Below are 14,082 nucleotides of genomic sequence, written 5' to 3'. Positions count from 1 at the left end.
CTTATGTTCCACTTATTTGTGGAACATAAGGAACAGCATGGAGGACATTAGGAGAAGGAAGGGAAAAATGAAGGGGGGGAGATCGGAGGGGGAGACGAACCATGAGAGACTATGGACTCTGAGAAACAAACTGAGGGTTTTAGGGGGGAGGGGGGTGGGGGGATGGGTTAGCCTGGTGATGGGTATTAAGGAGGGCACTCCTTACTGCGCGTGGAGCATGGGTGTTATACGAAAACAATGAATCGTGGATCACTACATCAAAAACTAATGATGTACTGTATGGTGACTAACATCACATAATAAAGTAAAATTAAAAAAAAAAGAAAAATGTCATTACCAATGAAATAATCACTTGTAAATTCTTAGAGTCATTGTTGTGTTTTTTCCCCTCCTTATTTTTCTTTTAGATCCTTACTGGAAGGCAGGATGTCCAATTTTACCTCGCGAAAAATGTCTCCCACAGGAAATGGTAATGTAGATAATAGTTTCATTACTCAGAAAATTTAAAAATCTGAGAAAAACAACTCATAGCTCTTAATTCTTTTATATAGATATGGAATGCTTAGAAGCAACTGCCAACATTAGGCTTAAGGAAAAAGTAGAAGTGCGATAGCTTTTATTCATGTAATTGCAATGCAAAGATTTTTTAAAAAATCAATAAAAGTGTTCTTTTGTGTGTGGGACATTCTGTGCTTCTGACTCCCCTGAGATTAAAGAATTCAGTTACTTATAATCAAAAGCACCAGAACTTCTTGACTATCATTTATTAGGTACTTGCAAAGCAGTCTTGTGTGAACTTCTTTTTTTTTCTCTTGTATGTACTTCTGAAGCATATATATATATATTTTAATAAAATGGCCAACCACCAAACCATGGCTTGGTTTATCCCATGCCCGTGGCTCTGTGTTCCCAGTGCCACACAGGACCTCGTGAGCTGTCCCGGCAGTTTCACTTGGCACCGGAGCAGTTTCATATGTTATCTCTGGTGCTGGGGTGTGGGATTTGTTCTCTCTTACCAGCGCATCCTATTTTGAAACCGTGCTGAACTTCTCAGCCTACAAGATGGATGCTGGCCAATCAGATGTGCCTCTCAAGACACCCAGGTTAACAACTCACACTTGACCCCATGAGATTGCATCTCCCAGTTTTTTTTTTTTTTTTCTGTTGATAGATATGAAGAGTACCACTCAGGGGACCACACTGAGGCAACAGGGTTTTCATGAGGTTAACAAAAGAAGGACTTTCTTACAAGACAACAGCTGGATAAAGAAACGTCCCGAAGAAGAAAAGTAAGAGGGTGTGGAGAGGGTGGGTGGGTGGATGAATAGAGAGAGCTATTCTCTAGCTGGGGAGCTAGTGGCCATCTAGAAGGCAGGTGCTTTCCTTAAAACATTTTGTTTCATGGCCTAGTGTTTGGTAAGATTTAGTAGGCATACATTGGTTTTAAGATTTTCAAGAATATTTCTACCATTTTTATTATCCACGTAATGAAGAGCATGTGAGTCATTAGGGAGAAAAAGCAGAGTTTCATTGTTACAACTAGAATGGACGTTTGTGTCTTTTTGATAAACTGAAAAGAACACGACTTAGCAGTTTCCCAAAAGGTAATATTTAATCCACAGTAGGGAGACTCCTCATGCATGTTCATCATGTCAGTTGAAACAAACAAATAATAGTATGATTCCTAATTTACAAATTTAATAATAATTTATCTAAAATTTCTATATGTGCAAGTGAAATCAATATATCCTCACCTCATTTTAGTCACAGTGGTATATATCTCTATCAGGTGGGTGCTAAATGTGGTATTACTTTGCAAAGGAAAACATTTACCCTCAAGAACGTTTTGTCTGTTTTGAGCATTGCTTCTACTAGCTCTATGTTATAGATCTGAAAACTACACCTGTAGGCATATTGCCTCATGGCCAATATAGATTTATAATAGACATTTGTCTAGCCCAGATATATTTATGATACATTACATATATACATATGCATATGTTTTTTGATTCCCTCTTGTGTACAGGTACATACTTTACATATAAGGCATCTTTAAATCTCACAAATCACACAAGGTAGGTATTACATCCTCTATTTTATAGAAGAGAGATCTGAGGTTCAGAAAAGTTAAGTAACTTGTCCAATCCACACAGCTATTAAGTGATGGAGTTGAGATTTTAACATGACCTATTGTCTATTACACCAACGGTTCTCATTCAGGGGCAGTTTTATCCCCACGAGATGTTTGGTAAGATCTGGAGACATGCCCAGTTATCAAAATTAGGGAGTACTCCTGACATCTAGTGGGTAGAAGCCATGGATGCTGCTAAACATCCTACAATGCACAGGGCACTCCCCACGATACAAAATTATCAAGCCCATAGTGTCATGGCGCTAAGTTGAAAAGCTCTACATTACAGGATACTTACTCTCAACTAAGCAGGATACTTACTACTAAAGTGCCCATATATAGTTATTTGAGGAACATATTTATAACTGTTAAATGAAGATGTCTATTAATTTCTGTTATTAAATCTTATTATTTTAAGGGAATATAGAGGTATTTAGAGACTCACATTGACTTTTGGAGTTAACATTCTTGGACAATCATCATTTCCTTTAGTAACACACATTTACTACTTCTCTCAGAGCCCTAATATGGCACTTCTATTTTTCTATAGTGGTTGAGTGATGTCAAATGTGAATCATAAATTCTGTGTTGCAAATATTTGCACAGATGGGTGAGGATAGAGATGTCTAAGACAAATTATAATTGGTAGGAATGATGGTTTTATGTCAGGCACGCCTCCTTTATAAAGGCCCAGGGAAGCCAGTTTGGATGGCATGGCAGCTGCTGAATGAAGGCAAAACGGGCTCCAATGTTTCCCCCACTCCTACTGGCCCAGGTCTGGACTGTGTGTTATGATTCTTCTTCAGGTCAGAATGCATCTGGTGTCTGCTACTCTCTCACAAGTTTAGGGAACTGGATACCAAGAGAGATGGAAAAGTTCTCTTGGGTTTTTTGAGGGTGTATATTTGCTGGAATTGTTTCAGTTTCACTGTTCATCTTTCTTTTTAATTATCTACCTCCGTTTCTTATATAGCTTTATTGTAAATAGTTCCAGAGTGTTGCGTAACAGGAGCAATGTGGTATTTCAGGTTTGGCTGGGTTGACATGAAAAAGGTTCGGGTACTTGGTTCAAGGCCAAAAGCTCTACTACATGTTTTGACATTTCCTAGTTGCCTGTACTTTCGGGTCTGCTGTGCAAAGTAAGAAAGACACTGTTTGGAATTTTATGTATGAAGGTCTATGTATGTAGGAAGGGTTATGTATGAAGGGTTAACTAGGAGGAAAAGCAAAAGTTTGAAATAAAAAGATCTGGGTCCTAGATCCATGCCTGTCACTTACTAACCTTTTGGTCTTAGGAAGTCTCTGATTTTTTCTCTGATCAATTTCAAAATCTCTGATCAATTTCTTCTTCTGTGAATTGGGTATGACAAGGTCTTCTTTGCCTAAGTCATAGGATTATTTTAAGGACCAAACAGTTCTCATGGTTCAAAAATGGGCCAAATATCCTGTGAATGATCCACCTTCTTAACCATAAATTTTGGTACTTATTTTCCTGCTTTTTGTCAAGGAAAACTATCAAGTCCATCAGATGAAAATGTCTACATATAAAAGACTTAGTTATATTTAAGACATGTTTGTGAAAGCTTTTGCCTTCCTGCAGAAGAGGACTCTTACAATGTACACAAAGTAGATGTCCACATACATGTTCCCACACTCTGATAGAAAAAAAATAAATAATACTCATTCCATTGTTGAATCATATGGAAATCTCATGGGGTATATGAGAATAATGATCATTTGTACTGACAAACTTGTTTCTTTTCACCATGCTCTTTCAAGGGGAGACTGGTAAAAATAAATGTATTGTTGTGTTCTTACGCCTGCAATAAGATGAATTAATCTTGCTCTAAATTGTGAGCTCTTTCCTGTCTCCCTTATTTAGTGCTTACCAAATACTGTGGTAACTTTCCATGTAACTTAGTTTTGTTCTTTCTTTACAGAGATGAAAATTATGGTAGGGTGGTGCTCAACCGACATAACTCCCATGATGCCTTGGACAGGTGGGTGTTTCAGACAAGTTACATCATTAGCAGAAACACAAAGACAATAGTTTTGAGAGAAGACTTGTTCAAGACAGGCTGAATATTTGTGGCTAGCCTCAGGCTTTCCCTGGCATTCTGGAAGACTCTGTGATATCATTAGGAGTTTCCACAGAGCAAAGTCTGTGCTTCTCCAGCTTCATGCTTCTAGAACCACAGCTTGGAGGTATAGAATAACCAATCCATGGAGGTAGCCCTCTGGATGGGAAAAAGAAAGGGCTGCCGCAGAAATGTGACCAGATAAGATATCTCAGAACCTCAGGAAAAGTAACCCTAAAATATAGAAATAACAGCAGAGTTCACTTGCTTTATGGGCAGTACACTTCTTTTTAGAAACTCCTAGGTTTGTGAAAAACCGTTAAATGATATTGAGTGGCAAAAAGACTGAGGCAAATTAGTAGAAAAATTCAGACAAAACTCATAATCACAATAATGTAAATAATCTAAGATTGATCAAACAAGTAGATAATACTCTTGTTAAAACACATTTATGTTCACACACATACAAACAACCACACCCATCAGAAGAACCTAAGTATTTATCAGACACAAGTTTTATCTGGTCTAGTAGCCTGTGTCTGTCTGTCACCAAGATGTATATAGTAAAGGAGTGTGATTATCTTTTATGGCATGGACTTTAAAAAGTAGACACCTTGAATATTTTAGAAACTTTTATTTATTAATTTTTCTAAACCCTTCTAAACCTGTTCATAATTTTGACCTGTTATAAAGGTACTGAGCTTAGAACTCTCTACACAAAGTATCTGTTTGGTTTTCTGGTTCGCAGCCTTAGTTCATCTGACTGATTGTTCTGTGATTACCTTTGCCCTCTCCTTGGTCGTCATGATTTTGAAGATTACAGCCTTGTTCTCAGGTGGCTCTCACCCCCAAAAGGAGTCTGATCATTTTAGTCTAGCCACACATGGAAATTGCTCCCTCCATTTTACTGGCTAACTCCCCTCCGTATACTGGCTGGAACAGTACATTGAACTTTTATCTTCAGTAACAAAATTGTGTGAGCCCGAGATGTTTTCCCCTTAACCCATAACTAGCGTCTCAAAATACATGTTCCTAGAAGGGTAGTGCAGATGATTTTCCTCCTTGCACTTGCTCAGATGGATGCCTACTTTGCCATTTTCTGCCCTTTCACAGAGGCTGTACCCACTTGGTGGACACTTAACACCATTTTGGAACATCTGCTATGTGCTGCCATAGTGCTAGGTGCTGGGAATACGAAGATGCATAAGATACCACCCTTGACCTTAGGGAGCCTTTACATGCTGGAAAAACATGGATCCATAGACTACAAGACTAAAATTTACCACGGAGGTGCTATTGTAGAAGTGTGTGAGAGCGCCTTGGGAGTAGAGACGAGAGAGCCTAACTCTGCCTGAATTAACCAGAGATGGCACCCAGAAAGTGGTCTTCCATGTTGGTGCTGCTGTTCGAAGGATGAGGACGGGTTTCTGAGTTGGGAAGGGCAGCTGGCGGGCAGGAAGCAGGAGAGAAGTGCTTCCAGCACAAGTGGCTATGTGTGCAAAAAGCTCCATGTGAGCAGAGACTGAAAAGGCTACAGGAAAGGGAAGGTAAACAATATAGTCTCCTCACCTAGATAACAGCTTCATAGTAGGCATGAACTAAGAACTTTCGCTATGTACTTCTGCCAGATCATTTAAACCCGTCGAATAAGCCTGGCAGCAATACTTGTAGAGATGCCTACTGTGAACCAGACACTGGCCTGAGGACTGCGAATAAAACAAAGTCCCTGCTTCCATAGAACCTGCCTCCTAGTTGAAGGTGGAGGAGGGGAGAGACTGAAAATAAATAAACACAATATAATATGTTATGTTGCCATAAGTGCTAGGAAGAATAAAGCCAACTAATGAGACATAAAGTGATGCTGTCTGAAAAGGGGCTGTTTTACCGAAGGGAGTCAGATGGCCCTTCAGTGTCTGTTTGCATTCATGCATTCAATACAATGCTGGGCTAGACCATGATTTCACTCTGAGGTTCCTTTAAAACTGAGGGAATTGCATTAGGCAATTTTCATTACTTTTTTCTCCCATCAACGGACACTGTTCCCTCTGCTTCCGTTTGAAAATGTTCACAGCTATTTATCTTCCAAGGCCCAGCTCAAACTGTGCCTTATCCATGAAGCCCTTTTTGATTCTTTTACCTAGAAATAAACTTTCTCACCTTAGAACTTCCTTCCCTTTCCCTGAACCTCTTTTATGACAGTGGCCACTATTTGCCCTTTGGGTGTACATATCTAATTTGTCTCTCTAGCTCTGTGTGAGTAGATTCCATAGTTTTTTATTCTTGACTTCCTCATAGTCATCAGCACAGTAAATTATTTATTGTTTACCTTCAAATATTTGCTTAATAAAAGTATACTATATCAAGTTAAAAATTAAATTTTAAGTGCACATACTGTTTTAGTGCTTTTTCAGATTCAGTATCTTTGATCTGTCAGCTTCAAATGACGCTTTGAAATGCAAACACAGTAAATCATGGTATAATTCAACAAAGAGCTTGCTTTTCCTGTATCACAGGGTTATATAAGGCATTAAACAGCCTGTTTTTGCTGATTGATCAGTCTGATCAAGAAATTCCCATTTGCTTTGATGATCTTGATTCCTACTATTGAACCTCCTATCCTTTCTTCCCTTCTTTTCTTGTCTTCTTCCCTCTCCCCTTTGTTCTGCTCGCCTATCTTCCTCAACTTTCTTTGCCTTCTGTCTCTTTTCTCCCTACTTCTCCTTACCTCCCCTTTCTTCTCCTCTCTTCCCCACAGCTCTCCTTTCTCTCTTCTCTCACTCTCTTTTCTTCATTTCTTTCTTTCTAGCTTTTCCTGTTTCCTTCTTTTCCTTTCTTCCCCCTCCCTTCAGTTCAGCAAGTTCTTTTTTTCAACCCTGTCCACGGTGCTGAACTTTAAATAAAGCTCTTTGTATCCATTGTTGAGCTAGTTTACGGTGCTACTAAAGTTCTGCAAACAAAACATATCTGATTTTAAGGGATTAAGTTCCTATGATGTAGAAGTCAACAGTATTGATAAGAGTACACATTAATTGTTAACCACTTTGCATGCCATGTTGTTTGTTTTGCCTATCCTTTATCCCCAATTTGAATATGTTACATTGTAGTTAGAAATAATTGGACCTAGAGAAGAATTCCTTTATTAGCAGGGGGAGTTGGGTTAGCCATAATTTATTCTATCCAAGTCAAAACCTTGGAAGATTTAGATACTCTGAATCTGTCTTTCCTTGGTAACATGTACAACTCCTACCTAAATAGGCCAAAATTTTACTAAAGACATGATAGATTTTATAAACTTTTTTTGGTAATTTATTTGATCTTTCTGTAATTATTTTTTGCTACAGGAAAGCAAATGAGAGAGATGAGCCAAAAGCTATGATTAGTCGGTACAGATCTGATGACTCTTTAGACAGGTAAGGTGTTTTTGAACCATGTAAGCAGGATGCAAAATGTATATGAAATCCCATTTTTTTAATCAACCATGAGGTATTTAAATGTTTGCCAAAGTAAGTTTTGAACCATGATATTTTATCCCCAGGGACAGAAGGGCTATTCAGATGGAATCATCTTCAAAATTCACAAAATCTTGACTCAACATGCTATTTTCCCAAAATCCCGCCAGTAGTAGATTGATAAGAACAATTTTGAAGAAACTGGTTTGAGTATAAGTAGGGTGGACACTACAGGGAATCTGTTCAGTTTAAAATGGAGAATCTAGTTATTTTTGTGAATGAGTAGTCAGTTCTTATTCTAACTTTTGGGCTTTCCATCCCATTGGTGGGAAAAACAGCAGTTTCTATTTTTATAGAGAAACTATAAGTTTTACTAATAACATAGTTTTGATCCACTGTAGTATAAAGGCTCTTTACTTTAGAAAGTGAAATTACTCTTGTGGGTGGCACTAGAGTAACCATATGGCCTATAGAATGGGTCCATGGGGCTGTGCCTGTTGTTAGTTCCTTCCTACACAGAGGAAAAGGGCTCCTCTTTATGGAGAAAATTGAGAAATGTCTATTTATTTTTTAAAGTAGGCTCCATACCCAGCATGGAGCCCAATGCGGGGCTTGAACTCACAACACTGAGATCAAGACCTGAGCTGAAATCAAGAGTCAGATGCTTAACTGACTGAGCCACTCAGGCACCCCGAGAAAGGTCTATTTGGATTGAAGTGTAAATGCTACAAATCACATTTTTATCTTATATTTGGTAGAGGTACTTAGTAAGCATATATAAAGTGCAAAGTTAACATTTTTAGTTGGAGTCTAGACAATGGACACCTGAGGCCACTGACAGTTGAGGTCACTCCCTGTAGCTAAAGATATGCTGCTATTGTAGACAAAAATGCCACCTGCTGCCTTTTAAGTAGACATGCTGGAATTTATGGTATCTAGTGGATTCTATATTCAGTATTTGCCAGTATTAATTCATGTAGGAAATGTACACACTTCTGTACTATTCATAGGTTTTCAAGCCAGTCTCCCTTAATAGAGGCTAATCCTCACTGGTATGCCTAAGGAGTTAACTTCTCTCTTGTAATTAATAGCCTCACAAAAAATGAGTTTGTAGAAGTATATGTACAGGATCTCATCTCCACAGCACTGAGTGGAGGGAGGAGTCAAAATAAGTCCATTCATGTTGGCCTTGTGGGCTGTCCTGTTGCACCGTTAACTGAAGATGGAAACCCTATTTCTAGGAACGAATCTGAAAGTGAGATAATTATGCCTCAAGAAAGGTAAATGTGTGGGAGACCTAAGCCTTTGTAGGCTGTGGATCTGAAGGTCTATGTTGGGCCAGTCATGACAGAGCCTTGGAACATTAGTAATGAACTAGACCAGACTTCACAGGCTAACAAGATGAGTCATTCTCAGCCTCGGCTGCAAATTAGAATCACTAAGAGAGCTTTTAAACTTTACCGATAACTTGGTCCCACCACCTCTCACCCTCAAAATTCTGATTTAATTAGTCTGAGGTGGGACTGGGACATTCTTGAAGCTTATGAAGTGATTCTAGTATGCATCCAAAGTTTAGAACCACCAATCTAGCCCAAATCCTTCTTCATTTTGTATCCTAGAAAATGAGGCCAGAGGTGACCTGCTTTGTTTACACAGAGGTTTAGTGGCATGTTTGGTCAGCTCATTCCCGAGGCAGTCCTGAGTCCCAGCAGTATGCCACATCTCTCTAAGTGTGAAAATAGATGTGAGGGAGAGAACTCAGAAATCGGTAAAGAAAGGCAAGTCCTATCAGGAGTCAGACTTTTCATAATGCTGGTCACTCCAAATGTGAGATAGGAAATAATTTTAGGAGGAAGATGACCAAATATATCTGGTATGCACGTATGTATGTATTTCAATAATGCATTTATTTTATTTTTTATTTTTATTTTTTTAAAGATTTTATTTTTAAGTTATCTCTACACCCAACGTGGGCCTTGAACCCACAACCCTGAGATCAAGAGCAACATGCTCCACCAGCTGAGCCAGCCAGGTGCCCCATAATAATGCATTTATTTTTAAATGAATATAAGAAAAGTACTGACTTTATATTTGGAGTTCTCTTTTTAAAATATATATGTAGGTAAAAGTGTGAGGTGTTCTAAAGAAACATAAGTAAATACTAATGTATGTAGCATGCAATAGGGCCCAAATCCTCCAGGCCGACGAATGACTTATTTGGAAAACCTAGGTTATGGTGCCCTCTTGTGTTCTCTTGTGGAAGTGTAACTTTTCCTCTAGTTCTTTTGATCATACTGCTAAATGACTATATTTGAGTATTTCCTGTCTCCAAGACTGACACTTATCAAAACAACCTATTTCACATCATAAGTTGGCAGAAACTTAATTTTCAAGGGAAATACAAAGTTAATCTCCCTAAGTAAAAAGAAACTGACATATGTATTGGAATGGTAGGTTAGAGTTCTCTCCATTATTACTCATAGACTGATGCCCCTAGTGGCACAGAAGAGATAGTGAAAGTGAAAACCAGTAAGCGTAGGAAGACCTGTTGACCTAACGTGTGAGTGTTGAAACAATCACTCTACAGAATCAGATGTCTGACATTGGGCCCTACTGGAAAGAGTCTGGAGATACCCTACTTCTTGGCTGGATGGCCAAGAGAAAGTATTCTTGAGACTCCATTCACCATCTCTGAGACTCCACGTTTCATCTATAAAATGAAGATAATTACGCCTCCCTTGTAAGGATATTTTAAAGAGTAGAGGAAAATGTATATAATAAGCAGCAAAGAGTAGGTAGCTATTTTTATTATTACATGCAGTATTGCCCACATAGGCTTACACTGTAGAATTTTGATTAACTTCATTTAATTTTAACATCAGAACTTGCCTTGATATAAACCTTGAGAATGTTTGATATTAAGGTTCTGTTTGCTTTAGACAGATTGTTGTTTTCAGCAAACCAGAGTAGCAATTTCCCAAGATTATTTTTATCTCATGTTAGGGTCTCATGACAGCTATAAAGTCTGAGGAGAGTTTCCAAGGAACATTTAAGATTAAAGATTTAGGGTCGCCTGACCTCTTACTTAAGGTACTCACAGTGGTTTACTGTAGAGCCTTTTAAATATAAACATTTCAGAGGCTCAGTAGCAGTTAACGCTGGTGATATAGTCACAGTCCTTGGCCTGATCATCACCTTAGACATGAGTTTTTTATACATGGATTCTAGGAGCCTGTACAAGTTAATGCCTGGATTGTGAATGGTTTGTTGAGAATATGGAGTTCTGGAAGATTTCAACCTTCCTTCCTTTTTCCATTCAAGTGTTATCAGTTTGTGGCATTATGTGCTATAAACAAAAACGTGTTTGGAGTTGACTTATAGCCTTTTAATGTATTAGAGTTATTTACCCAATATTTTAGTTACACATATCAAGGAATTGAAATCATTTTAAACTCATGACAGTTAAGTCATATGTTTTTCCCACATTAATTTTTTTTTTTTTTTTAGAGTGAGGCAAAGTTAGTGCCCATCTTTCCAGGAATAGTTTATATAAAGCCATGTACTTAAGCTGATGGTAAAATTGAAAGTTTAGACAAAGTTATAGTAGACCCATAGTGTCGGATCAACAGAAAGGTTTTTCTGACCTTTTGTTTTCCTGAGCCTAATTTTGCTACATCCCTGTGTTGTGCAAGCCTGCAGAATGCTCCAGGGGATAGTCTCATGTCTTAGGAAGAACCTTCTTCTCTGATGTGAGGGAAGGAGAGTCTGCAGTCATGAGAGCCCACCATTGGCATGGAGACCATGGGATTTGTCTTTTCTGACACAGGGGACAAATACACCTTTTCCAGATGTGACCTCCGTGAGGAGACCTGATATTTGAGGGATTAAAACCTCTGATGGCCAGTAGAGGCTATTAACCAAATGTGTTAGTCAAAGTAAACTAATTCACCAGGGTAGAGAACTCTTTTAACAAGTTCCCTCTCTTGCCCCCAAATCTATTGTAGTTTAGCACAATAAAAGATTACCGTTCACTCTCTTCAGGGTCCAGTGTGATAGGCTGGAAGACAGGGGATGTCTCAGCTCCATGAAGTGACTCAGGGACCTAAGTTCATGTTTGGATGCTACCATCTTCAACCCATGCACAACAAGACCATAGTGGGAAGAGGAAGAAAGAGCAAGGAGGATCACACAAGAGGTTTTATAATGGGTCTGATAGTAGCAAACAACATTTCTGCCCACATTCTTTAGTCTAGAATTCAATCACATGGTCCCAACTTACCTGCAATGAAGAATGGGAAATGTGGTCTTCCTGTGTGCTCAGAAGGAAAAGAAAACTAGTTTGGCAAACATATAACAATATCTGTGCCACAAAATATCTAAAAAATACTTGTCTTTCACTGATGTCTTTTACAGACTTGGTAAGCACACTGTCATTGACTGGTTGTATAGTTGACAATACAGGGTTTATGGGTGCTATGCAATCGAAAATTCACATGTAACTTTTGACTCCCCGGTACTTAACTACTATAACCCACTATTGATTGGAAGCCTTCCGATAACATAAACAGTTGATTAACACATATTTTGTATGTTATACATAACTGAATTCTTACAATAAAGTAAGCTAGGAAAAAGAAAATGTTTTTAAGAAAATCCTAAAGAGAAAATATATTTACAGTACCGTACTGTATTTATCGAAAAAATCTGCATGTAAGTGAACCTGTGCAGTTCAAATCCATGTGGTTCAAGGGTCAACTGTATTATTAAACAATAATGAATATAAAATAGTGGGTTAAATGCTCAATGAATCAGAGCATCTAGTAGAAAGGCATAAACTGTAAAAATTCCAAACTGTATTATAGCCTCATAAATAGATTTTGTCTTAAGTAGCTTTTTTTTTAATTGCAAAATATTCTAAAATGTAACACCTGAAAACAAATCTCTTTCCCACAAAAGGTTATATTGTGGAGTTATTCTTTCATGGGTCTGAAAGGACTTTAATGATCTAAATGTTCATCCAAACTTGTGTCTTGTTTCTTTACAAAGGATCTCAGACAGAAATGATGCCGCCAAAACAGATAAGACCAATACCTTGGATAACCGACTAACCAATAGGTACCAGTATCTATTGACTTTGGGAAAGACCCAAGTACAATATTTTTCTGAGCATAACTTATTTACTTACAATTCTTCTGTCCTACTTGATATATTTCTGTAAATTCTTTTCCTCTATTTCTTAAACACAAAAATTCTGGAGTAAATACCTTTATTCCTCCTCATGGTTAGAGAAATAGAAAATCTTTGTTGCCTTGCTTAATTTTTTTAAAAGATTTTATTTATTTATTTGTCAGAGAGAGAGAGGGCACAAGCAGGGGGAGGGGCAGGTAGAGAGAGAAGCAGGCTCCCCACTGAGCAAGTAGCCCAATGTGATGCGGGACTCAATCCCAGGACCCTGGGATCACGATCTGAGCCCAAGGCAGTTGCTTAACCAGCTGAGCCACCCAGGCGTCCCTGTTGCCTTGCTTAAAAAATTGAGAGAGTTCATTGCTTCAGGTCATCATTCTCACCACATTCATGTTTTTGTTTTAAGTTATCCTGGTGGCAAGAGTATGAAATACATGTAAATGCCCATTTTACATTCTTATTGCTAAAGAAAATTACTGAACTCAACAAATAAAAACGTTGAACTTAAACGATAACTGAATTTTCTGAAATAAAATGATTTCCTTTAGAAGCTAGTACAAGACAAAAAGATCATGAAATCACCTTATCAAATTTATTCAAATACTGATGCTTTCTTTCTCTTTCTCTCAAATAATGTCTAACTTTAAATAACAACTCTAAATTCATGGACAGTTGCATATTGATGCAAGTATTCATTCTTTGTTGCTGCTCAAACTTTTACCTTTTTTTCTTTTTACCAGAAACATGTCCACGTTTAGATCACCAGAAGCAACGAAGATGTATGTATTTTTCTGACTGAAGTTACATTTTAAGAATAAAGTGTATTTCTTTGTATGAGTTCAAGAAAAATTAGGGTATATGCCCCTCAGCCCAAAGTTTCATTATAATAAAGCCCCACTCCTGTTGCTTAGGCAGGGTTTAGTAGAAATAAGAAAATGGTCCATGAAGCTTTAAATATTTACTATCTGGATTTTAACAGAAAAAGTTTACCAACCTCTGCTCTAACCAAACACCTAAACTTAAGTCATTCTTTTCTTCTTTTCTTTCTTTCTTTTAACTTTTTGTCTTATTTTTTCCTTTTTATTTTTTCTTTCTCCAAATTTTTATTTATTTTCCAGTTAGTTAGGATACAGTATAATATTGGTTTCAGGAGTAGAATTTAGTGATTCATCACTTACATACAGCACTCAGGCTCATCATAACAAGTACTTTCCTTAATGCCCATCACCCATTTGATTTT

At 37.8% G+C, this 14,082-nt stretch overlaps 1 protein-coding gene across 3 annotated transcripts in view; it reads left to right on the top strand.

Annotated features, from left to right (window-relative positions):
- SCEL (sciellin) overlaps positions 1–14,082 on the top strand; it is a 307,279-nt gene that overhangs the window by 219,505 nt on the left and 73,692 nt on the right. For 2 of the 3 annotated variants that reach the window (XM_073894411.1, XM_073894412.1), the window contains 6 exons: positions 408–469; positions 1,172–1,289; positions 4,072–4,131; positions 7,551–7,619; positions 12,705–12,773; positions 13,580–13,621. In XM_073894411.1, coding sequence (XP_073750512.1) covers positions 408–469; positions 1,172–1,289; positions 4,072–4,131; positions 7,551–7,619; positions 12,705–12,773; positions 13,580–13,621 — 420 coding nt within the window. The remainder of the gene's footprint in view (positions 1–407; positions 470–1,171; positions 1,290–4,071; positions 4,132–7,550; positions 7,620–12,704; positions 12,774–13,579; positions 13,622–14,082) is intronic. The other variant, XM_025875050.2, reaches the window with a different exon arrangement.

The sequence above is a fragment of the Callorhinus ursinus genome, unplaced genomic scaffold (assembly GCF_003265705.2).
Source record: "Callorhinus ursinus isolate GAN/ISIS: 27379988/994484 unplaced genomic scaffold, GSC_fseal_2.0 scaffold7, whole genome shotgun sequence".
Taxonomy (NCBI): domain Eukaryota; kingdom Metazoa; phylum Chordata; class Mammalia; order Carnivora; family Otariidae; genus Callorhinus; species Callorhinus ursinus.
The sequence above is the reverse complement of the archived record's forward strand: the minus strand, read 5'-3'. Positions and strand labels throughout refer to the sequence as shown.